General features: G+C 38.7%; 2 protein-coding genes across 5 annotated transcripts in view; both read left to right on the top strand.

The window, feature by feature from the left end:
• The window catches only part of mid2 (midline 2), a 240,067-nt gene extending 229,204 nt beyond the window's left edge, over positions 1-10,863 (top strand). For all 4 annotated transcript variants that reach the window (XM_057850096.1, XM_057850099.1, XM_057850097.1 and 1 more), the window contains 2 exons: positions 2,893-3,100; positions 3,429-10,863. In XM_057850096.1, coding sequence (XP_057706079.1) covers positions 2,893-3,100; positions 3,429-3,855 — 635 coding nt within the window. In that variant the 3' untranslated portion in view covers positions 3,856-10,863. The remainder of the gene's footprint in view (positions 1-2,892; positions 3,101-3,428) is intronic.
• A 4,537-nt stretch (positions 10,864-15,400) lies between these two features.
• Positions 15,401-19,681, top strand: LOC130923940 (chromosome partition protein Smc-like). Its single transcript, XM_057850102.1, has 2 exons — positions 15,401-16,105; positions 16,176-19,681. The coding sequence occupies exons 1-2, from the start codon at positions 15,686-15,688 to the stop codon at positions 16,296-16,298; spliced, it is 543 nt and encodes a 180-aa protein (XP_057706085.1). The 5' UTR covers positions 15,401-15,685; the 3' UTR covers positions 16,299-19,681.
• Positions 19,682-27,309: the final 7,628 nt, after the last annotated feature.

Here is a 27,309-nt window from a genome sequence, read left to right as displayed (position 1 = left end):
CCCATTATGAAATACTTTGAAGGATTCTTGTTCATCTCATTCATTTTTGTTGTTTGTTTTATTGCTCTAAAACTTTTATAGACAACATTTTAATGGCCATATTCAATGGTCTTTATTTTAAAGGGGAAGTTCAGAATTTTTTACATTAGGCTTAATCGTTGAGTTAGCCGTGGTTTAATTAGTCATTGGAGTTGATTTGAACAAATTCTGTGCAGTTTGCCAGTTATTTGTTAGTTTCAGGGCTCCGGAGTGGCTAAGCTAGCGCGAGTCAATGGTGGTTGAAATCAACTCCTTCAACTAATTAAACCCCCGCTAACTCGAATATTAAGCCTTATGTGAAAAATTTAAATTGTCAAATTCGCCTCATGTAGGCAGAATTTTGGCAGAAAGCCAGAACATATTTCCTCCACACCCATCTCACCTTTTTAACCCCGACCCATTTTCATGCCTGTATTTTATATGTTGTTGTCATTAATTCACAGTGGTGGAATGTAACAAAGTAAAAGTAGAGGCAGCAACCGTACAAACAGGGTACCCGCGGGTAATTAAAAGTATTAAAAAAGCATTGAATTTAGTTTTCCATTATTAAAGGTATTAAAAGTATTAAATTAGCTGTTGTAAGTCAGGAATTTTTTCACCGTGGTCTTAAGAATATCTCAGTGCAACCTAAATTATATCCGTGATGAAGTTTTTTTTAAAATCCATAACGAAGATGACGCATAGAATTTTTACGCTGCACTGCACTACAAATCGAAATGCAACTCGTGCGTGCCAAACCACCACAACCGGCAAAACGGAGAATCCATCCACCTCTGCATCGGGAATGCGTCCGTTTGTCGGTGGAACGAAAACCCTGCAGGCAGAAGTATTGTGGATTCTGAACACCAAAACAGACCACCATTCATATACTTCAAATGAGTCCATTGGTGATCTGTTTCGGATATTACGTCATTTTTGGTCGGCATCGGCTGTCACAATGTTGGTCATATTGCGTTCTGTTCCAGAGGGAGCGTTCCCGATGTCTTAACTGTCTTTTGTAACGAATTTTCAGTTGGCAGAAAAAACGCACATTTTCTTAATGTTTAAATAGTCTACATATTTTTATGACCATTATAAATGCATTTACACAATGAAATAACGCTGGAAAAGTTTGTTAAACATAATGTTGCTCAAATCGTGTTTTTTTTTCCGGAGGGAGCATTTCCGACTTCGTAACTGCAGCCAATTTAAGCTCATCAAGACTTTAAGATAGAGGTAAAATCGGGCCTAAAAAGTCCAGCCCGACCCGAACTGGTCCACGGGTATTAAAGCCCGACCCGCGTTTTGTGTGATAACATTTGTGACGATGTCTGCATAAAAGCCTGTCTTTTATAACGAATTCTTAGTTGGCAGAAAAAAAACGCACATTTTCTTAATGTTTAAATAGACTACATATTTTTATGATCATTATAAATTTATTTACACAATGAAATAACGCTGGAAAAGTTTGTTAAATAAAAATAAACAGATGCGGTTTTGTGGACTCGCAGAGGGGAAGATTAAAAGGGCGTATAGGCACGCTCTGGCTCTGCAATGACCATACAGTGCCTTCTTTTTTTTTTAATTCAAATTATTTATTTTATAACAAGTATTCCTTAGTTTATCATTCATACATCGTTAATATATAGTTATTTCAAAAAGTTAGCGAGAAAGAACCCTGGCCCGGCCCGACGTAATAATTGACATTTTAATTTTGGTCATGTTTTCACTTTAATTTAGCTGTTTCCAGCTTGTTATGTTTACTGGACTGTCTCAGAAAATTAGAATACACAATATTCTAATTTTTTGAGACAGTCCTGTGTATATATACAGGACTGTCTCAGGAAATTAGAATACACAATATTCTAATTTCCTGAGACAGTCAGGAAATTAGAATATTGTGTATTCTAATTTCCTGAGACAGTCCAGTATAATTGGCCGCCGCTATGATATTTAAGTCATCAGCCATCTGCTGTGACCCGAGAATTTAACTCCTGCTTTCACGCACACTGCTTCCCATGTCAGTCGACACGGGAAATTGTTTTCACACACAACTGCTGCACGGTTAAGTCCCGCAATATTCCCGTTGTTTTGGGACAGTATGTGATAGGGGCTCAAGTTACATCCAGATACTTTAGGTTGCAGTTTATGGGTCATGCAAAGGCAGTGGACCTGCTTAAACATTTCGGTTTGCCTTTCGAATGAATGTGAATTTCGCTTTTTTAACTCGAGAGTTAGCCATGTTCACTGGGGTCTTGGCAGGTGCACTGGCGGCTAGCCTGTTACAGAAGATGGCTGGTCTGAGTCCTGTCCTCCTCCTCTTTTTGTCCATAATTATTGTGTGCGTGTGTGTGTGTTTAAAAAAATTCTGACAGACTTTATAATCTTACTTTAAATGTGTTTTAATTGTATCTTCAATATATGTGCATTCTTTTGTCAAACACACTTAGTAATTGAGGTTAAATTTGATGTTCAGTGCTTTATTTATTTAATATGATTCAATATGATCTAAATAATGGGTGCAAGAAAAGTATTAATTTTCAGTTGAAATGGCATTAAAAAAGGTCTTAAAAGTCTTGAATTTAGATTTATCAATCCTGGGGGGACCCTGACAAACATGATTAGGCAGGTGAACAAGATATTAACCACTAAAAATCAACAGTGAGGGCAGTGCGCCTTCTGATGGGTGCTGTACAGTCTTGTACAGTAGGTAGCGGTACGCACCTGATAGTACTTTTCCTTTTTACTTGTAAATTTTGAAGCAAGTACTTTTGTACTCAAGTATTTTTGGACCTGTATCTGTATTTTTACTTAAGTAAAAAAAGTGAGTACAGTACCTCATCCACCACTGTTAATACATTATTACATTTGCAGGTCAACCCTTCAAATTGGATCCCAAAACTGCACACAAGAAGCTACGTCTATCCAATGACTGCCTCACCATGGAGAAAGATGAGAGCTCTCTGAAGAAGAGTCACACTCCCGAACGCTTCGGTGGAACTGGCTCGTACGGGGCCGCCGGTAACGTCTTTATTGACAGCGGGTGTCACTACTGGGAGGTGCTGCTGGGAGCATCCACGTGGTGAGAAACACACACTCACCTTCCCAAACATGATTATGAGTGCATTATATAAGCCTTCAAGGAAGTTTAGTGAAGTGAAATGTTTCTTCTGGGAGGTTTAATCCAGGCAGTTACACAAGAGCACAACAGCACAGTGTGTACTCTTATCCTAATTATATTCTTTGCACTAATTGGCTCTGAAGTATAGCACTTCCTGCAGGAAGGACCCAAAGGGCCTGTGTCTATCTTGTGTGTCCTCAGCATGAGGTAGCCTGGCGATGCAAGTAATTATGGAGGACACTGCTTTTAGATTGCTAATACATTCCAAAATGTGTTTTTATCCCTGCAGGTATGCCATTGGCGTATCTTACAAATCCGCCCCTAAAAATGAATGGAGTGGCAAAAACTCATCGTCTTGGGTGTTCTCGCGCTGCAACAACAACTTTATGGTGCGCCATGATGGCAAAGATATGCTGGTGGAGGCCAGCCTGCAGCTAAGGCGTCTGGGCGTCCTCCTGGACTACGACAACAATTCGCTGTCTTTCTACGACGCCATGAACTCCCATCACATTCATACCTTCGAAATTTCCTTCCTTCTGCCGGTCGTACCCACGTTCATGATCTGGAACAAATCGGTCATGATCCTCTCAGGGCTTCCGGTGCCAGATTTTGTGGAGGGCATGGCTCTGGATCACCAGGAGCAGCAGCAACAGCAGCAGATGGGCCTGTGCCGACAAGAGTCCCCCTATTTGACCGGGATGAAGACCTGCCACTGAGGGGACTGCATACTAAGGCGAGTCCTATCTTTCCCAGTGACTGACTGATCCATGTGATGATCAGTGTGAGTCAATTCTGCTGCATTTAAAGTGGATGGAATAACTTTCTACTGGTTCTAGAAAGTGTAAAAATATTGTCCACTCTGGAAAATACTCAGTCTTTCGTTTGAGACCATATATCACTTTAATGATCCATCAGAGTTTGGGAACGTGACATCGCTGAAACTGGCATTTACTTCCCCAACTCGCTCAGTACGTTTACATGGCATTTGCGAATGTTTTGTTCCAAATCGCTGCAAGGTTTGAGCACAGTTGCGAGTTTCCATACTCGGTGTTTCCTTCGCTCTGCTTGTGCAAAGCTGGCATTATGATCAGTATATATTTGAGTGGAGGGTACATCAATGTGCTTGATTATTTGACTGGCGGACAGCATGCACATTGTACATAGGAGACTCGATCGAGCCGTTCAATTCAAGTTCTTGAATTGATCGCTTTGATTTTCCATTGCCGGCAATTTACTGGAGTTGCAAATTTAAAAGAGCACATCTAATGACCTTTGCCGTTTTAGCTACAATAGCAGCACATGTAAGCGGACTGACTGAAAAAGAGAGTCTGATGGGTCATCTTTTCTTTACCTTTCATGGTCTGAATTGGTAATTTTTCTGAACATGAGAGCAAGAGTTTCCACATGTAACACTGACCTTTGGGATTAATAAAATATACAGTATGTTGTATTATAATCTTAACAAACCAAAAAAAGTCTTCCCAAATATCACTGATCGTGTTTTGCTTCCTATCTACTGTAAATGACTTTTCTTTGACTGACCTAATAGTATTGTTTGCATCAATTGATCAACTGTGTGACAACTATGTGACAACTTATCTTGTATAATAAGAGTTTTATTGAAAATACAAAAATGTTATTTATGACAGAAGTTTACTTTTATTATGAATCATACCATATTCATGAAAAACAATTTAATAACGATTTACCCCCTCCCCTAATGCGTTCATGTCTGCGCAGTAAGATCAATGGTGGAAGTGATTTAACTGCCCTCCTCATTGCTACTTTCCAAAGGCATTACGGTGAGTTTTTTATCACGTAGAATATTGATTTAAAAAGTTGTTGTCTTCCAAAAAAAGATTTATATTATTATTGGGAAAGGGGTGGATTTTACACTTTAACTGTCATGTCATGGCATGATTGTGATTTACTGTCAGGTGTCCACGCACACGCATTTTCATTTTGTAAGGCTTTGCCCTGTCGTGAAAATGCATGATTACACTGTAGAGCCTATTTTGATTCCCTGGGTGATTTCAATCCCGATGTCAGTTCTACACATCTGTCAAATGCTGACTCACCTGCACATTTTCCCACGATGCACTTAAAACTCATCTACTGCCACCCATTCAGTACCAAATAGTACATTGCATTACCAAGTGACAAGTTCTCTCATGTTTTCAGGACGGTCTAATAGAAAGTGCCAAGTAAAAATCCAGTGGGCTATCAATTCTCTTTTAACAATGGAAAATTAGTAAAAGGTCATACTGCAACCTCAAAAAAAAAAAAAATTAAAAAAAAAGATTTTTCAATGGGCTTCATGCTTTGGTTGTCACATGAGAATTTAGTAGGAAACTGTACACGCAGGTATGCATTTAAATTGTTAAAACTATTTACTAGTTCCTGACTGAATTGAATGAGAATTACATGAGTGCAGAATTAATGCAAAATGCTTAACAGGCTTTTTAATATTTAATCATCAATTATTGATTATTTTATCTTCACTTCTAATGATAAAAACCCTCTAACACAAGGAATAGTTATTATAGGCACTACTATTCCTCAGGGTACTTATTATCAATTAGGTACTTTAATATTTTTATTGGTATTTTCTCATTTGTACCAAAAACATGCAAATATAAGAATTAACAGGGTTTTATTTTATTTTTATTTTATTATTTTTTTTTTTAAAATAAAATTATTTATAATACAGTAAATGATTCTTCTTCAGATCCTTTCTGTTCTAAGCAGGGGTCGGTATTGCTTCATATCATATGATTTTTATCATGATTCATACACAGGTCACGATTTGATTTGATCTAAATTAATCCCGAAACTACACCGTCAGACGATTATTGCCATATTTGTAATCACTTTAGAAAAAAACAAATCAAAATGAACATAAAAGTATATTTATATCAATGTATTCCTCTTCCAACACTCAAGTATACATGTTTTTGTTTTATGTTTGAACAACGTATGGCTTTAATTATAACATTTGCTGTTTTTTAGTCTATACCTGCTTTAGTGCAAACCAGCTTCAGTACAAACCTGCTTATATGCAGGATTTTAAATACAGTGGTACCTCGACCTACGATCGCTTCGACGGACAATCTTTTCGACATCAGACGTAAAATTTGACTCGCCATTTGTTTCTACATCCGACGAAATGCTCGAAATACGGTGATATATGACAGCGTCGCAATTTCATTGTTTTCCCGCAAGACAGACACACGGCAGATTTCCTTGTGAGAGAAATCAACATGGGCTCCAAGAATGTTAAAGCAGGTGGTGAAAAAAAGTAAAAAGGTGAGGCTTAACATTGAAATGAAGATGGAAATTATAAAAAAATATGAGCATGGGCGTCCATGAACTGCTTGACAGTACTCCTCCGGCCTCCTTTCACCAGCCTTTATAAATTAAGATGACAATTATATTGTGGTACCATCGCCAAAGAGATCGGGAGCTTCGCCAACTGTCTGTGGCAGCTGACGCCAGAAACAACGGGACGCTAAAAGAGAGAGTAATATCTCAACTGCACTCTCTCACCCTGTCGTCAGCCATGCGGTGTGTTCAGGTACACCGTACAAAATACAACTGCCACATTACAACCCAATTTGTTACATTATTACTGGTATTATTATTATTATTATTATTATTACTATTATTATATCATTATACCAAGTTTTATTCATAATTTATCTGTTTTGCTGTTTGTAACTGATATTTGCAATAGTAACAGCAGAATTTATTAAGGAATTAGTGTAGGTTTTCGGGCTGTTGAACGAATTAATGGAATTATAATATATTCTTATGGGAAAATCCTGCTTGTCATACGACCATTTCGACTTACAAACAAGGTCCTGGAACAAATTAACTTCATATGTGGTAGTACCACTGTATGGGGAAAAAACACATCTCAAAAGGATGAATACCAATAACATCAATAACGAAGTTATTATTTTCTTAAAATGGCGGGTCAAAACAAAACATTAGCTTGAGTATTCAGGTATACCAACCGCCACAGGGCCAAAAAAACGAAAATAACTTGTTCAAGTTAGAACTGTGCAACATAACTTACTTATAAAGGTACTTTAGGGCATCGCATATCTCCACCTCCGCCATGTTGAAACTTTTTCTCTGTGGCCCCAAACCCCGCGGGACCCTCGTGCCAAATGTTGTTATTACCTCAGGCAAGGCAGCTGTGTGCTGCCAACTAGTGGACGGGAGTAGAGGTGCAGCCACTATATTGTTTATTTTCACCCAAAAACACACGTGTAAGGATCGATATAGACTGATTTTGAATCAATACGATAATTTTGTGACACAATATTGCGATATATATATATCTCAGAATAGATTTTTTTTTTTTTCACACCCCTAGTTCTAAGTGTGTGTGCTCCGGCTTTTATTAACACTCATTGCTTATGCAGTCAGAGTGGCCTAAGCAGCAGTCTTCTTTAGCCAGTCCTAGGTGGAATTTTTCAATGATGTCTCTTAAATCTGGGGTTCATCGCTGTGTTCTGGTGTCGGAAGGCTTGAAGCTCCACATCCTGGTAGCGCGTGGAGAGGTTCCCACACTTTTTCTTTGCTGGTTGTCCCAATTTTTCACTGTAAAGTTCTCTTTTCTTTTGTGGAAGTTTGGCCATCTGTCCACAGATGGGATTTTTGTCTCTGGCAACAGCTTGGATGTGTGGAGGATTCTCTTGAGGTGGAGAAACTCCTCAATCTTATATACTGTAAATCCTCATATTTCAGACAGAACATGCTGTTCTTGGGCGTTATCTTTCGCAAGCATGAGTCCAAGACTCTCTATCATTTGAAAGAGCAAGTTCCATCTGGTCTTGACATCAAGCACCTGTGGGTGTTGAGGAAAACCTGAAACAACTAAAATACCTAGGCGCTGCTCTTCATTCTAGGCTCGTCTAAGCACCACTGCTCTGATTTCACCCCATCTGTCAGTGGCAGTAATAATAAAGTTTCGAGCGTCTTTGTTTTTTTTTTAATGACGTTTACTTTTCACAGTGACATCCATTTTGCCAGCGCTGTCAGCGATCACAGCTACTGTCTTGTAGGATCTATCTCAAACTCTTTTAAAATGCCAGAGATCTTTTTGAGTTGATGAGACCAACAAATCCCTGAGACTCCACTGTTGTAAAGTGGTGTAGGCCTCTCACAATGAACTGGGTCACTGCTCTGTGGCAGTCATTCACCCTCTCCTTAGTCGTCCTCATATTAACTGCAGTAAAGAAATTTTGTCTTTCACCAGCCCTAGTAAAGAGAGGAGTTGAGGGTTTCGTGGACACGGAAAAGTGGGCATTGTGAATGAAACCAAGGTGCTTTTTTCTCTAAAGTAAAATTACAGAAAAAGAAAGTAGCATTCACTGCTCATGCTATTAGAGTGGAAAGAGTGCATGTTGGCTTGACGTAGTTGATAGCACTTACAGTGGAACAGCCTCTGTGAATATTACTGAGCTTATATGTGGGTGGGAAGGGGATGTTATATAAATTGAAAATATATTTTAAAAAATTGAATAATAATTGGTTTCGGTTTTCTGCTTTTTTTTTCTTCATATTCGATTTTCCGTTTCGGCCAAGAATTTTCATTCCCCAGAGTAAATTGATTAGTTTTGCCCAGGAAGTAAGACTCTGTGATAAGTAGGGTTGGGCATCGTTTGAAATGGAACGATTCCGGTTCCGATTCCAATTCCACGTTTCGATTCCGGTTCCGAACGATTCCCGATTCCAATTCTTTTAAGAGGCAGGGTCAAAAAAAAAATGCAGGGTCGAGAAAATTTGATGAAAGTCGACCGATATATCGGGCCGATAGACTTTTTTCAAAATCGCTCGATATCACACCGATTTGATAATGGTTATGTTTACTGTTTGGGTGATGACCTTTCTTGTAAAAGTTGACTGATATATCGGGCCATTAGATGGACTTTTTTCAAGATTTGCCAATATTAACCGATATGATAAGTAGGGTTGGGCATCGTTTGAAATGGAACGATTCCGGTTCCGAACGATTCCCGATTCTGATTCTTTTAAGAGGCAGGGTAAAAATAAAAAATAAAAAAAAATGCAGGGTCAAAAAAATTGCATAGTTCGTATTAAAGTCTTAACTTCTCGACAAATTTTGAAATTAAATGAACTTCTCTCACAGGGCTAATTAGAACTTGTATATAAATATCAGTCTTTAAACTTGAGCAATTTTTTTCCGCTCGCCGGTCAGGGCATCGAAACAAGGAATTGAAAGTTTAAAAACTTGAACTATTCCGGGAGCATCGGAGTCTTAAAACCGGTTCCCATCGATGCTCGATTTTCGATGCCCATCCCTAGTGATAAGAGATTGTTTTGTTCAAATGAGCTGAGTATTCAGGTGCAACTTTTTACATTTTGCAAAAGAGCTAGTTCAATACCCAACACATCAAAATAATTATAAGGTACAATTATTTTTATTTAAAACAAACATGCGAATCATGTTTTTATTTGATCACTTGACAACACAAGAAGCGAAGTGTGCTTCACACACATTGAGCTGTGGTAGAGCAGGGTGGCTTGCCTCCAATTGTTAAATTTTTAGAAGAAATTCATTTTATTGCCAGACAGAAACTAGACTGAAAAAAGGGTGCAAATTAAGGTTCATTTAGCCCCAATTATTGTCACCATTATTATTTTACAGGGCCATGAAGGGTGGAGCTTATCTTTAGTAACCATACCTCAACATAATACAGTACACAAATGTTGGATGTGCTGGAAACAGATTATTATTACTATTATTACACTGAATCAATACAAAGTGCCGTAAGATAAAACATTACGGTTAGAGAGTCCGGATTCATACAAAAGTTGTAATTATATAATTATAGAAATAAAACCTTGTTCAATTTGTAGTACAAAAGCCTACTAAATTCTCATGAAAGACTGTTGAAAACAAAACATATCTAGAGAATACATACAATACTCATTTTTCTTATAGGATTGTTTCCAAATATATTAGCTTACTTGTAACTCATGCTGTTGGCGAATTTCACCTGAAAGCGACATGTTGACTTGTGAGACTGACAATCAAGTCATCTGTGCAATTGTACTTGTCCAGTCTGCATGATTTTGTGACCTTTCTGCAGGTTCCAGACTTCCTCTCATTACATTGGAGTTGCTTATCATATGGTAGATTTTACTTTCGAAGAGTATTGCAGGAAAAAATAACAGCACAGAACAACCATCGTAAAGAATATGAAATAGTTTGCAGTGCTATTTTCTTTCTTTGTGTCACAAGTCGATACAGAAAAATATATACAGTGAATGATTTCTAGTAGCTACCAACCCCTGCAGTGCCGTGTACAACCTTAGAGACAATTCAATAGATTCTCCTTCCTTTGCTTTTGTGTGACTTTGGGAGCCGTTTCTCTTTTTTACAACTCAGAAGAAACCCTTTCCTCTCCTTTTGGCATTTTGATAAACAGCACAAAAAGCTGAGTCACATTTTTGAATTACATTAAAATAACAAAGTAATCAAAGAAGGGGAATATATTTACATCATGTACGGTTGTACATTATACGTACATTATATACAAACAAATGTTATGTGAATTCCAACTGCAATTAAAAGTCTGATCCCAAAAATAATGGTGTTTTTTTCTTTATGGAAATGACTTCATTGATTTGTGACCCATGAACCATAACTTGTATGCTCAATGTCAAAATAAACGAGAAAACAATGTACAGTGGTATGAAAACAGGGATTCCCCTATAGAGTCTACCCACGCACCACGTGTTCGCTGTAGGGTTCCGCCCACTTGTCCGTCATTTTGACTCTGTATTTGCATTGATTTCAATTGATGGCGCAATTTAAAATGCATTTCATGGAAGACCCGGTGCTTTCTGATGCCGCAAACTCACTGGATCTGTTGCATAAAAGGCGTTATGAGGAAAAGCTTCGTTCTATACAGTCGCCAGATCCATATTTGATGCCCAAATCGATGTTTTTCGACCCAATGTCTTCGCCCTGTCTGCCTGACATCTGCTACGCTGATATTTAAAATGATCTTGTCCACACAAAATCAGCCTATTCTCACGAAAAACTTCAAGAGCTTGGACGCTTATAAATACTTCGTTGCTGGTTGGGTGAAACAGGTCCTCGTTTGGCAGGAATCTATCTTGTGCTTGGAAAGGTGAGTTACGAAATTTTCCATTCGAATTCTTCTGTTATTGCTAACATCCACTGTCAAGTCTAATGTATTTCATGTCGTTTGTCAATGGAGTTAAGGCTTTCAATGTTTATATGGTTTAGCGATAGCACGCACTACATACATACGTGTATGTTGTCGGCGATTAGCCTAGCAATGATCTTAATTGTGGTTATTTGTCAGCCCCATAGACGAGGCCAGTTTCTTTTACTTGGTACCAGCTAAATATTATTCAAAAAATAACGATGGTGGAAGATAGGGAAGTCACAAACATCTTGAATTTGAAACTATGTCGTACTACGTCGTATGTTGTCGGCGATTAGCCTAGCAATGATCTTAATTGTGGTTGTCAGGCCAAAACCCTCTAAATATATATTAAATGCATCTTACCGGATATAAAATGACTACTACATAGTCTCTGGTGATTTTTTGGTGTCCAATTTTCACGTCGAATTGCAGCCGTCCATTTCGCTCTTCTATTTGGATCCCTCGGAATACGGTAAAATTTCAAGTCTCTCCTTCCATCTTCTCTGTTAGTGCAACCAACAGCCACACACGCCTTCACCATTTTGATTATTAATGTTAAGGAGCAGAAAAACACGCTGTAAATAGGAGAAATGTACGTAGCCGTAATAGGTTAACACTATGTTTTGACGGACAAGTGGGCGGAACCCTACAGCGAACACGTGGTGCGTGGGTAGACTCTATAAACAGATTGTGGCGCACCGCCACACTAAAATGAAAGCCGCCACGCCTGGCAAATGAGATGTATTTTATTTATTTATTTAAATAAAAAAAAAATTTTAAGGCCGCTTCAAACTAGCGGCAGCCGAGTGGGAGGAGTTCAGCGGACACCTATTCATTGTGTATTGTAGCCTAATGTTCGTAACTATGCAGGCCCCCCCTTAAGAGACGCAAGGGGAACGAGTAGGAAGAATGGGAGAACGAGCGAGATAGCGAGAGATAGCGGTCGCATGTTGTAGCAGCCCGCCGTTATTTTGTTATTGTTTTTCTTTATTATTGTTACCACAATAAAGTGGGTAAGCAAATACAGACTTCTCTCCTTCTTGCCCATATCCGGGGCATTACAATAATTTGGATCGGACTTTTCGGCGAAAGTGAGCGGTGGACGGCCGTCTTGGACGGAAAGCAAACTTTGACTAACTTGCGCTGAGAGACTGCGGAGAGGCGGGGCCCAAAATAAAGCCTTGCTCTATTTTCAGAGCGTTGGTCACAGTAAACGATTTATCAGTTCAAGCAGAGTAAAATGATACATATTCACGGTACAAGAACGTCGTTTCTGTGTCCATCGATTGGTAAGAAAAGGCTGTTTGTACGAGTGACGTGTGGGCGCTCCCGTCAGGGGGGACATTTCACGTGGAGTGGCTATTTTTCGGCACAACACCGGCGCGCCAACTTCAGACAATTACGGCTGACGAAACTATGATAAATGCGCCCCCCCACCCAAATTTCGCGAGCTCTGGGACACTCGAAAAATGACTCTCATACCTCTCCTTGCTAAGTTAATGGTACCTTGACGTGCCTTTGTGTGGAAATTTAGTTTACGAACAACGGGGAAAAAACTATTCACCTTCTCACCGAATCAAGTAAAACTCTTTACACGGCTATTAGAATTCCCCCAGTGGTCTAAATGGGTCAGTTGACAGAAGGACTGTTATTGTTGTGGTAATGTAGTACTTATGAGGGTCAAATAAAAGGAAAAAGGAGGACTACGACGGTGGTCTGCATCCCGCGGCTCTCGGGCCGCATGCGGCTCTTTAGCGATGCTTCGGAGCTTTTTTTTTTTTTTTTAAATGGAAAAAGATGGGGGAAGGAAATATATTTTTTTGTTTTAATAGGATTTCTAGGAGGACAAACATGACACAAACATTCTTTCAATTCATTAATATTGTAATGAAGTTAAACTTGTGGTGGCATAGTACAACAGAGTAGTCACGTGGTGCGTCATTCTCTATAGGATCCACTGCAGGGAAAACAAACATTTAATCATGAAGGCTAATTACGTATTTCTATAGTAGGCTAATATAGCTAGTATCGATAATTATAAGGCTTGTAAAAGGCTTTTAATTTTTTGTGGCTCCAGACATACTGTATCAGTTTTTTTTGTGTTTTTTTGGGGGTCAAATATGGCTCTTTCAACAGTTTGGGTTGCCAACCCTGAGTCACTACGAGATGTAAGTCGTACTATTGCCACGAGAAAAAAAGTCGCATTAGTACATCGGGTAACGTAGCTGTAATCAGCTACGCATTTTACATACATGTACTGTAGCTGAGAGGTACAACATTAGCCTGGCTAATGAAATATTTCAAATATATCTTTGTTATGGTTCTTCTTGGGGGGAAAAATGAAGAAAAAAAAATTCGCTGTGGCACGACATGATGAGGCTGTCCGACTCCGATGCAGCCCACCACCACAGCTTCAAAAAATCCTAGGGGAAACACTGGAAAAGGTATCTGAACCTTTTGGAATTTCTCACATTTCTGAATAAAATCTCCATCTAAAATGATCTGATCTTTGTCAAAAACACACAGATGAAAATAAAGCATCTGCTTTACCTAAAACCACCCAGATATTTATAGGTTTTCATATTTTAATGAGGATAGCATGCAAACAATGACAGAAGGGGGAAAAATAAGTAAGTGAACCCTCTGCCTAAGGAGACTTAAAGAGCATTTGAGACCCATTTTTACCAAACATTTTAAGTTGGGTGTCTGCGCAATTACTGATGAGTGGTTTAAAGCTGCCCTGCCCACTATAAAACACACACCTGGTAAGAAATGTCTTGATGAGAAGCATTGTCTGATGTGCATCATGGCTCGGTCAAAAGAGCTGTCTGAAGACCTGCGATCAAGGATTGTTAATTGTATAAAGCTGGGAAAGGATGCAAAACCATCTCTAAAACTCTTTAGAGAGTGTTCCTCATTCAACAGTCAGAGAAGTTGTCTACAAATGGAGAGAGTTTGGTACTATTGCTTCTATCCCAAGGAGTGGCCGTCCATCAAAGATTACGCCAAGAGTTCAGCGTAGAATACTCAGAGAAGTAAAAAAAGAACCCTACAGTGTCTGCTAAAGACTTAGAGAAATCACTGGCACAGTCCAATATCTCTGTTCACACATCAACTACTGTATATGTAAAACTATGGCCAAGAATGGTGTTCGTGAGAGGACTCCACGGAGGAAGTCACTGCTATCCAAAAAAAAACAAACATTGTTGCTTGTTTAATGTTCGCAAAAAGGCACTTGGACACTCCACAGAAGTTTTGGCAAAATATTTTGTGGACTGATTAAACCAAAGTTGAATTCTTTGGGAGTAACACACAACGTCATGTGTGGAGGAGAAATGGACCAGCTCACAAACATCAACACCTCATCCCCACTGTGAAGCATGACGGAGGGATCATCTTGATTTTGGGCTGTTTTGCTATCTCAGGGCCTGAACAACTTGCAATCAATAATGATAGAATTAATTCAAAGGTTTGTCAGGATGTTTTGCAGGAAAACCTGAGGCTGTCAGACAATTGAAGCTAAAATGGGGATGGATAATGCAACAAGACAATGATCCAAAACACAGAAGTAAATGAACTTCAGAATTGTTTCAGAAGAACAAAATACGCGTTCTGGAGTGGACAAATCAAAGTCAAGACTTGAACCCCATTGAGATGCTGTGCCATGGCCTAAAGACGGCAATTCATGCCAGACAGGAATCTGACTAAATTACAGCAGTTTTGTATAGAAGAATGGGCCAAGATTAGTCCTGATAGATGTGCCAGATTGATCTGCAGCTACAGGAAGCGTCTGGTTGAAGTTATTGCGCACGTGGGGGGTGCGGGGTACAAAATATTAAATGTGATGGTTCACTTACTTTTTTCCCCCCTTCTGTCATCATTTGCATACTATCCTCACTAAAACATGAAAACCTATAAATGCTTGGCTGGTTTTAGTTAAAGCAAATACTGTTTTTTCATCTGTGTGATTTTAACAAAGATCAAATCAAAATTGAGGGCGATTATATGCAAAAAATCTGAGAAATTCCAAAAGGTTCCAATACTTTTTCATACCACTGTAGAACCTAAACAGACCATACAATGGTGGTGGTTTGAAATTTTGATCTCAATCCAGTGCCTAACCATTCCGGCATCCCTCTATGATGATGTCATCATTAAATAATGCCATCGGTCTATGAATAGGAGACCAGCATGTGTTTGGTGATGTCATCGTCGTCAAATATGACAGCCATATGACACGGCATGTACAATGGGGAAAAAGTGCTGAGCTCAGATCATTGAAACAGGCCAGACTAAAGTGGGTCTGACAAATTTGGGGTGTTGACTCAATACAATGGAGGCAAAAAGTGATAAAAAATCAGACAAGGTGCATATGAGGACAGTATTTAGGCAGTCCTACATCCCACTCAGTGGAGAGTGTCAATCAGAATGGCTCAACAAAGAGCAAAACATGGCCACCTACCTAAAATGTCTGGAGGTAGACTACAGAAAACTGTTAATGGAAAATTGTAAGATACGTCAACATATGGAGCGCAATGAGAAGATATTTTTAAAAACTAAGGCTGAGCTGTTTAAAACCAATGTGGAGCTTGAAAAGATGAGACTTTTCAAAGATCGCCTGACATTTGAAATGGCAGCAAAACAGTCCCGCTGGAATCGAGACAAATACAAGCTGCTCAAAGAGAGAGAAGCTCTGCTGAATGAAATGAGTCAAATGGTGGAGGACTTCAAGCACTTGGCTCTCAAGTACATGGTAAGATCTCACCAGTTTATACTTCAAAGTACCTTAAAAACCTGATTGATTTTGTCTTGTCTGTTCTTAGGAGCTTGTGGTCAGAACGTTAGAGGATGAGAATCCGCTCAAGCACACGGAGAAGAAAGACAAGAGGGGGTGCTTATTTGGAAGGCTGATTAACTGTTTTATTTCTAAAACAAAGGCTGATTAACTGTTTTATTTCTAAAACAAATCATTAACTACACGAGGACGAAAGCCTGCATGGTGTTTTCCTCTGCTTTGATGGAGAGAATTAAGTTGGCGACATAACAGCGCAAATCTGGGGATGAGATTGCAGACATTTGGGCTTGTGGTATGGACACATACTGCTACTACACTAAATGGACAAAATTCCAATGTAGCTATAGGAAGTGAAAATCGAGAGCGCTGTAACACCCCTCCATTCTTCGGCTACGCCTTTGGATGATTTTGGAGGGACATTTGTGAAATCACAGGCCACTGTTGATGGTTCAAGTTCAACCCAATAAGAACGTTCGGGTCAGGTTTGTTTTAAACCTGCTTTTGCAGACCTTTCTTTACACATAAGTGCATAGGTACACTTTAAGAATAAACGAACTGTTCCCACAAAGCTGGGAACAAGGATACATCGATACCACTTTTGTCCAGTCCGAGTAAGAGTACATATTTGCATTTCAGTGCTCGCTAACACCAAGTAGTGACACTTGATGTTGCTGTTGAGCCTTGCAAATGTGATGAAAATATTTTATTTTAATAAAATATTGTTTAAAAAAATGTTTTTTCTCTAACGTTGTTTCTGTTCAGTGGTACCTTGACATACGATCGCATCGACATATGATCCTTTCGACATCCGACGTAAAATTTGATTGTCATTTGTCCCGATGGATGACAACATTACGACGATTTCTGACAGTGTCGCAATTTCATTGTTTTCCTGCAAGGACTCGCCTGATTTTTTTTTTTGTGAGATTAATCAACATGAGTCTCAAGAAGGTTAGTGCAGTTGGTGAAAAAAAAGGAAAAATGTTATGCTTACCATTGAAATTAAGTTTGAAATTATACAAAAATAAGCGTGGTGTGAGCGTCAGTGACTCCAGAGTATGTCTATGATCTCGACGGTCCTCCTTCGACCTCCGTTCGCCAGTCTTTATAATTTAAGGTGACAATTATTATTATTGTAACATTGGCAAGGAAGTGGCCAGCTTCATCCAGGTTTTTAATCTTTGATTTCAGAACTTGTGCAAAACAACTCGGCTACCGTCCACCAATGGCAACAAAAACATGAAAAGAAAAAGTAAAAACTCTTCCGCACCGCTCACTCTGTTGTTAGGTACGCGGTGCGTTCAGAAACCATGGAAAACACAACCGCCACATTGTTATTCATATATTACCATTTGTATTTATAATTTATTTGTTGTGCTATGTGTAATTGGATGGTAAATGGAGTGACACTTGTATAGCACCTTTTCACCTTCAAGGACTTCAAAGCGCTTTAGACTACATGCTCATCCACCTACCAGGAGCAACGTGGAGTTCAGTATCTTGCTCAAGGATACTTAAATGAGTTCTTCAGGGCAGAGAATCGAACCCACAACCTCTGGGTTGGGGAATGACTAGTCTACCACTGAGCCACACCACTCCTACTTGTACTTGTACTAGTAGTATTTATTAAGGATTTTGTGTAGGTTTTTAGGCAGTGGAACAAATTAATTGAATCATAATGTATTAGCGGAAAATCCAACTCCACTTACGAGCATTTCAACTTACACACCAGGTCGTGGAACAAATTAAATTTGTATGTAGAGGAACCACTGTATATCATCTGATATCCTAGGGCGGAGGTCGGCAACTCGTGTTTTAAGAGAGGCATGCGGCTCTTTAGCGCTGCCCTAGTGGCTCCCTGGAGCATTTTTAAAAATGTTTGAAAATGGAAAAAGATTGGGGAGGGAAATATATTTTTTGTTTTTATTAGTGTTGCACCAATACCATTTTTTGGCCCTGATACCGATAGCTGGCTGTGCAGTATTGGCCGATACCATACCAATACCACTCAGTTTTTATTAATATATGGCGGAAAACACAGACAAGACTGAAAAAGCAGTTTCTGGTCTTGCACTCCTCATTAAAATAAACTGCTGTATTTTAAGCCGAAAGAACTGCTGTGTTTGATAGAGCAATATGTCTATATGCCGCCATGGCAGAATCATGGCACATTAAGCCCCAGAACTATTTTTAACTTGTCCCTTTTACCCTGGAAACCCCCGTTTACAGACGTCGCTCAACCGCTTTTGTTTCAACCCAGCCATAAAACGAAGGTAATTAATTATATTTACTATTCAAAATGTCTGTCATTTTTAGCTTAGAATCATTAATTGATGTCTAATATTTAATTTAAAAACAAAAAACGTCTTTAAAAAAAATTATTCTTTTGCAGATTTTAAACTTTTAAACAAATTACGTCACAATGAAAAAAATGGCATCTGTAAAAAAGTCACGGATTTCTACCTCATAACTATTGCTTAATTGTATTTTTTTTTTCGTTACTGTCGCATTTTCCCCAATATGTTAGATGATAAATAATCGATCCAAGCAAAGAAAAATTGGAAAAAAAGCGTTTAAAAGGGTAAATATATGAAAAAGAACATCTCCACCACTCTTTGATGTCTGCGATTTCTGCATCACGACCCTTGTTATATTACCATTTTATGCCCATAAAATCCCCCAAAAATCCGGCTGTGGCCATTCACATCTGTGTCTTGACACTCGATGATACATGCTACATGGAGTTTTTGGATCGAATCAAGGTAGCTACGTGATAATATCTCGTTAAAATCATGGCGTCTTTAATTCTGCTCTCGCCTCCAGTTAGGGTTTTGCTGTTATTTATTTATTTATTTATATATTTATTTTTTAAATGCCCTCCTGTTGAAATTTTTTCTTTCCCCAGAAAATAGAGATTTTAAGCTTTCCAATGATGAATCACACATGCATATTGGACAATTTTGAAATTTGGTCAAATTGGGGGTCTCATAGCAGAACTTCAAGTCACCTGAGTCTTTTATATATATTTAGCAACATACTTGGATGTGAAATCATTGCTATCATGGCTTTGTCAGGCTGCTACTTACCTTTGCGAAACAGGAAAAAGACTAATACAAAGTGAATCCAGTAGATCTTTTTATTGCATATCTGGTATGGTTGACAATAGTTGAATAAACCTTTGGCTCTCAAAGGCCAAAATGGTGCTAAATTCATGAAATTAAAACATGTAGAACACTAGCCTAAGAGTAAGAAAGTAAAAATACATTCCTAATTGTTAGGTTTGTGTTGGATTTCACCTGTTCTGCCTTCTCCTAGTGTGAGCTCAAATCTGCATCCTCATGTGTTGCCCAGCTGTTCCTCGTTGTCTCGTTACCCCTTTTCTGCGTGTGTGTATACAAGCTCCAATTTTCCTTTCACTCCTTGTTGCGTCATTGTCTATGTCAATGTCAAATTCAAGTCCTGTCCAAGCCCTCGTCTACCGGTCCCTCCGATTAAGTAAGTTTTGGGTGGAATATTGCCTTTATGATCCCCAGTCCTTTTGGTTGTACTTTGTGCTTTTGGTTGGTTATTAATAAAACGTTTTTTGAGTTCACCACCACCTGCCTTGCTGCTTTTTGTTTCCCTGCAATTGGGTCCACATTTCCTGCCTACCCGCGTTTTCCTGACACCTAATAATAAACTTTGAATGAATTGAATACATTTTTTTAACCCTCTCAAAGGCCAAACAGTCGAACTTTCATTAAATTATAAGTAATAATAATAATAGTTGACCACACCATCCTGCCTATTAACCTCCCTCTTTGTGTACCAGCAGCAACATAACTCCAGCTATCGCAAGACACAAATGCAAACAGCGTGCACACACACACAGCTTAGCCACTTATGGTAAATGGAGAGTACTTATATAGCCCATTTATCAACATTGTTACAATGCCCAAAGCGCTTTACATTACCACATATTTACGCTTTCTTTGTAAATAACTGAAGCCTATTGTTTCTTGTCTTTTATTTTGTAATCCACCGTTACTTCCTTGTCTTTTATTTTGTAATTTGCTGTTGCTTCCGGTTACGCCTTTATTTTGGTGTATTTTCTGTTTCAAATGTTTTGCCATTTTTGTAGCTTGAAGGCGGGCGGAAAGGAGTGAAGGCAAATGTGAGTATTTCGATCTCGTCTAGCGGCCCCTCGGGAAGAGGCAAAGCGCTTACGGTGATTCTAGTGATCCTATTATTTTCTAAGGTGATCAGTTTAATTTTCTTGTGGTTAAAAGAAACGTTTTGCAAGGTTTGATAATAAAAGACACCAAATCAGCAGTGAAGTCTGACCCTTATTCTGAGCGGGTCCACTACAGTTAGCTTACTTCTATAGCACTTTTGAAACAGGTTGCAAATTACTGCGGCATTTGTTTCAGTAAAAGACAAGAAAAGTAAAGTACCTTTGACTTCGGGATGCTCCATTTGAGCTGCTGGGCCGGTCTGTGTGATCCCCTTGCAAAGCATGCAAAGTAATCACATTTGATCACACAACACAGAGTGGAGTGAGGAGAAAAAGGCTGCGTTCAGTGTTACCGGACCGGTAAATGGTTTCGGCACCCTCTATGTTGGTACTCGCCGATACCACCATTTCGGGCCGGATCGGCCCCCCCTGCCGATACTGGTATCGGAATCGGTTCATCTTTAGTTTTTATACAGTTCCTGTACCTGTAGGAGGACAAAAATAACACGAACATTCTTCACGTTTTCCAATGCTGTAAAAATATGTAGAATAAATATTAAATTTCAACATTTCTGTCAACGAAGATTTGCGTCATAACCTGCAACACATGTTTCTATCAGCAGGGCGGGATGCTAGGCTGTGTAATGGGCCATGAATCCGAAAGGGAAAAAGAGAAAATTTAACTGAGGAGAACAGAGCATTTAACGTTTCTTGGACCGAATCATTTGCATTCATTGCCAATGCAGATTGCCTGAATGTTTACTCTGTAGCGAGAAGTTGTCAAATAACAAAAAGAGTAATGTGGAAAGAGATTTCCAGGGAAGGCATGCTACATCTGCTGCTGAGTACCCAGTTGGGCTTAAGATAAAAAGTGCGATGGCATTACTTCTGAAGAACTTCGAGCAGCGCAAAAATAGATTTAAGAAGTGGATTGCATCGCCAAACTCCACTACTGCTGCAGGTTTTGTTGCAACCCGGGAGATAATAAAACGTGGGAAACCTTAGTTCATGAAGGAAACATTCATAACCATATCAGAACACCTATTTGCAGACTTAAAAAACAAAACCTAGATAATTTAGAAAATCAAAGACATGCTCAAATCAGGGGCATGTTATGCACATTCTGTTTTGTTGGTTTTTGAAACCTCAAAATACATGAAAAATCTGATGTCTTCATTGCATTTCTTTAATTTCATAAAAGCAATGAAACAATTCATTAATATTGTAATGAAGTTAAACTTGAGGTGGCATCATACAGCAGAGAAGTCACGTGGTGCGTTGGAGGGACTGCAGGAAAAATAAACAATAAATCATGCAGGCTCATCACGTATTTTTAGCCAAGTTAGTCGATTTGATAGCAGACTAATACAGATACATACAGCTTGTGCTGCCTTCATTATAAGGCTGATGTAAGGCTTTTAATTTTTTGCGGCTCCAGACGTATTTGTTTTTTGTTTTTTTTTAGTCCAATATTGGCCCTTTCAGCATTTTCGGTTGCGGACGTCTGTCCTAGGGTGTTTTCATTCTCAGGGTATTAGAAGGATTGTACAGTAACATTTTTGGATGTCTTGAATGATTTTTCTCTTATCCAAACAGACTTCAACAGTTCATGCAAAGCTCTGTTAGCACAGTACTAGCCTGTTTTTTTTTTGTGTGGAAGCTCAATTTTGGATGGAGGCATACACAAGTCCGAGAATGCCATTCTATTGGAATGCAAAATGACAATGTTCAGATGCCTTGCCCGTTGGGTGGACACTAATCAATATTCTATTCAATTTTAGGAAAGGTTTTCGTCATGTGAATTAGTGCCTTGAAGAAAGGACCTTTGTTAAACAGAAATAAACCAGACGTGTTTTTAATTGTATGTATCAATATTGACCCTACTCTTTGATTGTTTAAAATGTTTTAACTAAATGTTCAAATGTCATGTGGTTTTCTGGCAAAATATTCAAAGGCAAGTAGTTGAAATTGTCTGTTTACATAGTGTGATGAGTCTGGGATTTTTGCGTGGACGGAGACTTGCACAAAACAGATTTGACCTTCTAAAAGGCTAAATTATAGATGGCATTTTACAATAACGCAGGGTTAATTTGTTCCTATAGTGATTTGTATTTGCAACAATATCCAAGTTGGTTAAAGTTTAGACCTAAGATGCAAACCTTTGTAAAATATATTTACCAGTAACCATGTTTATTCCATTCCTTCCTGTGTTTTCCCCACTTCTATCTTTTTCAAGAAGACTTGCTGAGTAGGAGGAGACCATGTTGTTCTCCTCAGGCTGCTTCACATCAATACACCCCCCCGTCTACCTTTCATGTCCTATAAATAGCCAATGCTCCCAATTGTAATCACAAAAAAAAACAGTTTGTGACTCTTGCTGCCTGTTTGCTTCATTTCTCGCTGCACTGACTCTGCAAAGATGAAAATCTTACATGGATGGACAGTTGTTTATTATGTTGGAGATTAATCGAAAACGACAGTGAGAAATGGACACGAAAGGGTGAAAAGAACCAAGTTAGTTTTGTGAGTCCTCAGTAATTGACATACATCAGATTATAAATATTTCTCTCCAAATTAGAGAGTTTCCACAGACTTTCAAAACTGCAGCAATAAAACCTCTTCTAATAAAACCTAATCTGGATGCCTCAACCATAAGAAATCATAGGCCAATATCAAATCTGACATACCTGAGGAAAATTATCGAGAGAGTTGTGTTCGAACAGATCCAGGTTTTTATGATGCAAAACAATAATTTTAACTCATTTCAGTCTGGATTTCGGCCACAACACAGCACCGAGACTGTGCTTATCGAAGTCCTAAATGATATTCGTCGGAATTCCAATGCAGGCAAATCATCTGTTCTGCTACTGTTGGATTTCAGCGCCGCATCGACACTGTTGATCACAACATACTACTAAGCAGATTGGAACAGTGGGTAGGGCTTACTGACACTGTTCTTCAGTGGTTAACATCATATTTACATGATAGGGATTTCTTTGTGTCAATCGGAACCAAATTCACGTGTGGAGTCCCTCAAGGGTCAATTCTTGGACCACTCTTATTTAACATCTATATGCTTCCCCTAGCTCAGATTATGGAACAGTATGACATCTCCTATCACACCTATGCAGATGACACACAACTCTACATTTCTGTGTCCCCACATGATTATAAACCCTTAGTCTCCCTGAGTAAATACATTCATCCAATCAATGAATGGATGTGCCAGAATTTTCTCCAGTTAAATGTGAAGAAGACAGAAGTGATTATTTTTGGGCTAAAATAGGAAAGGTCAAAGATAAGCAGGCACCTTAGCACGATGTCACTTACAGCTAATCAAGTCCGAAATCTTGGCGTAATTATTGACTCGGACCTAAAATTTGATAGCTATCTAAAGTCCGTCACTAAATATACTTATTACCACCTAAAAAATATAGCCAGAATTAAGGGGCTTCTGGACCACATTACACCGGTTTTGAAATTGTTAAACTGGCTTCCAGTGAGTCAAAGGATAAACTATAAAATACTACTGCTCGTCTATAAAACACTTAATAGCCTTGGACCAAAATACATGTGTTACGGATGGAGAGTAATTTATCCTTTTGTTCAGGTATGTATGTTTTCCCTTTCACTTTATACTGGTTTATGTTGGTTTTCACCTGTATACTTCCTTTGCCGTAGTTTCCACCTGTGTGATCACTGAAGGCCTCCACAGCTGGAACCACTTTCTCATTAGTTAATCATCCAATCATCTGTTCGTCCTGCCACTATATAAGTTGAATTGTTTGCTTGGTTCAGGAGAGGTGGTGGCAGCTCTCAATTTGGTTGTATTAGTTTGTTGAAGCCTGTTATGTAGTTGACTTTGATTCTGTTTGAGAAGTTTGCTTTCTGCCACTTGTTTGTTAATGATCTCTTTTGTCTTTTTCTTTAAGTTGGTGCAGAGCACAGAGGTAGGGACTTTAGCTTTACACCTGCAGGTTAGTGATGGGTCCGTGAGACCTCATGAAGCGTGTTGACACAGTGGCACACTGTGTTGACACAGTGTGAATACTGTGTCATTGAATACTGACACCTGCTGGACATAAAAAATCCCGACAGGCAACTTACTTGACAGACTGACACTGAATTAAAGACTTGGCATGTAAAATCCATTTCAATATTTGCATTCATATTGCATTATTCCATATCTTTAAATTAAGTAAATATATATTATAATGTGAAAATGTAAGTATTAATGAATGGGTGAATGAGGATGCTTGTGGACTTTTTGTTCTGATGAAATTCTATTCAAAAACATAGGTTAAAAACATTGATTTTTTTTTTTTTTTTTTTTTTTTTAAACAAGCAATTTCACCTGTGGACAACACACACTCGCATGGAACCAACGATGCCAGCATGCACAAGAATTTCTTAGTCAGTGAAAGAGGTTTGGATGGTCGGCTCAGCCATGCATTGTTGCACTTTTGCAATTTCATCTACAGTTGCAATGCCTCCTTGACTCCCCACTTTGTCATCTAAGAGCTACCATAGGCCATCAGAAAAAAAATGAAGTGGACAATAAAGAAATGTATAGCTTAGTTACCAATTTCTAATAAATTACCAAAAAAGCTACTGTGGGAAAGTAAAGGAATGGCTCTATACCTGTGTTTATCTAGGGATTATCAGAAACCTCATTCTCATGCTTGGCCCAATAATGCTTCAGCATTGAGGATGTGGCTACTGTTTGTATGTGGCAGGTTGAAAGTACAAATGTGACATTTTACCTGCACAAAAAGATAATGTGAATGATATAACTGGTCTTAATAGAACCGCGCCGTGCGACGCATTCCATTAAATAGGTTCAGACCAGGACTCGGACTCGCGCGCAAGACACATTGAGGACAAAAGGCGAGTCCTCTGACCACTAAACCACATGTTAACTGCCAATACTTCTTCTTGAAGGCATCAAATGGGATATTTCCACGCACCGCAAACGTCGGACCCGCGTGTACCCGTCACACTAATAAACTAAGAGTTACCTTAAAATTAATTGTATTTTGAAAGGAAGATGACAAGCGCGTTTTCCCTGTGTTACGTACATTTCCACAGCATGTAACCAATGAGGAAGTAACCAGTGAGATGTGGATTGTTTCGGCAGCTCTATCACGTTGACAGACGCGTTTCCTTTTGAACCAGTTTGCCACGTCATGACTGTGTCGACACAGTTCAATGAGTTCATGCATCGGTATGGGGGGCCGTTAGGGACATAATTCAGGATTACCTGTCACACACACTAGTCACCCCCATACCGGCGCATTAGTGTAACTGGACCAATCACTACTGCAGGTATACATAGTGTCTCCCACCTTACGTACGTAACCCTCTGTATTAGTCCTTTAATTAGAGAGGCAACACCACCCATGTATTTTGGGGAACAATAGGTGCCTGCCACGGTAGTGATTTAGTTCGGGGGTTGTTTTGGGTTCTAGGTTTAGTTGGGGTTTTTGGAACTGTTTATCTGGTGTTTGCTGCATAGTGCAGGGGGTTGGGTAAATGTTTGTGTGCTCTGTGTCCATTGTTTCTTTTCTGTTAAATAAACTTTTTTAATTTGCAATTTTGATTTGTCACTGCCTCCCCGTTTCACACCTGCCATCTTATGTTACGCTCGTGGCCCCTGACCACCAGGGGTACTTGTAACAAAATGCTTGAGTTGTTGGATTCCTATGAAACATGTAGACCCCTAAGGTCGTCTGGAACCGGTCTCCTATATGTTCCAAGAACAAGAACCAAGGCAGCATTTAGTTATTCTCCTCACCTCTGGAACAAATAACCTGAAGGTCTGAAGTATGCTCAAACTGTTAGCTCCTTTAAATCAGGGCTAAAAACGCTCTTGTTTAGCACAGCATATCCATAACTATATATTTCAATCTATTTGCTTTCTATTCCTCTTGTGCTTTATCTACATTGCTGATTTCAATTATTATGACTAGTAGTAGTATTTTTTTTTAATTAATTTTTCTTTCTTATTCTATTCGAGATTAAATGCATTTTTTATGTATAATTTTATTTCCTGTTTCAATTGTCTGTTTTTACATTTTATTGATTTAATGTGATTTTTATGCTCTTTATGTGATGTAAAGCACTTTGAATTGCCTTGTGTTGAATTGTGCTATATAAATAAATTTCCCTTGCCTTGCCCTGCCTATTTTTCATTTTTTGGTAAATTAACGTTTCCCCAAAGTAGTGATTGAAATGCCCCCTTATATATACATATAATTGTCATGTGACAAATCCCGTCATTAATTACTTTGTCAGCAAACTACAGATGGACTGGATTCTACCATTTGTATTCTGCCAAATTGAGTAACTAATAAAAGTGGCTTTCAAAACGGATGCTGTTCAAACTAAATTTCACAACTCTTTCAAGCAATCAAAATTTTTCCAACTCGAGACTTCCAAATGTCTCGACAGGTACTTTGGGTTGCTTAGCTGTCATTTTAAAGAGTGCCTTCTCCAGACTTGGGCATTAGCTACTGTCACAGATGTTCAGATAAAAGGTCATGTCAGAAAGTGGTGATATGGGGAGGTTGGTGGCTTTAACAATTTAGGACTGGAAAATGGCGCCATTTGCCATCAAATTACACTGATATTGAAAACGGGAATTTATTTTCTGACATGATATTTAAACCTTTTTACAATTGTCTTCCTTCACTAATTAGAATACAATTTGTTGTCCAGTTTTTGGTACTTTTATATGGATCGATAATATATGCTTCATGTGTGGCTTTAATTTGGTGTAAAATACAAGAACAGACTCACGACAGCTGCTACTTCATGTCGCCACTTGCATGCAACAGGTTTTTGTTTGTTTGTTTTAAATCAAGTTACACTATGTAACACAAACATTAAATACATTGGCTTGATAACAAAAAATCTTAGAGCTGTTAAATAAAACTGAAGACATGATAAT

Source organism: Corythoichthys intestinalis, chromosome 11 (assembly GCF_030265065.1).
Source record: "Corythoichthys intestinalis isolate RoL2023-P3 chromosome 11, ASM3026506v1, whole genome shotgun sequence".
Taxonomy (NCBI): Eukaryota; Metazoa; Chordata; class Actinopteri; order Syngnathiformes; family Syngnathidae; genus Corythoichthys; species Corythoichthys intestinalis.
The sequence above is the reverse complement of the archived record's forward strand: the minus strand, read 5'-3'. Positions and strand labels throughout refer to the sequence as shown.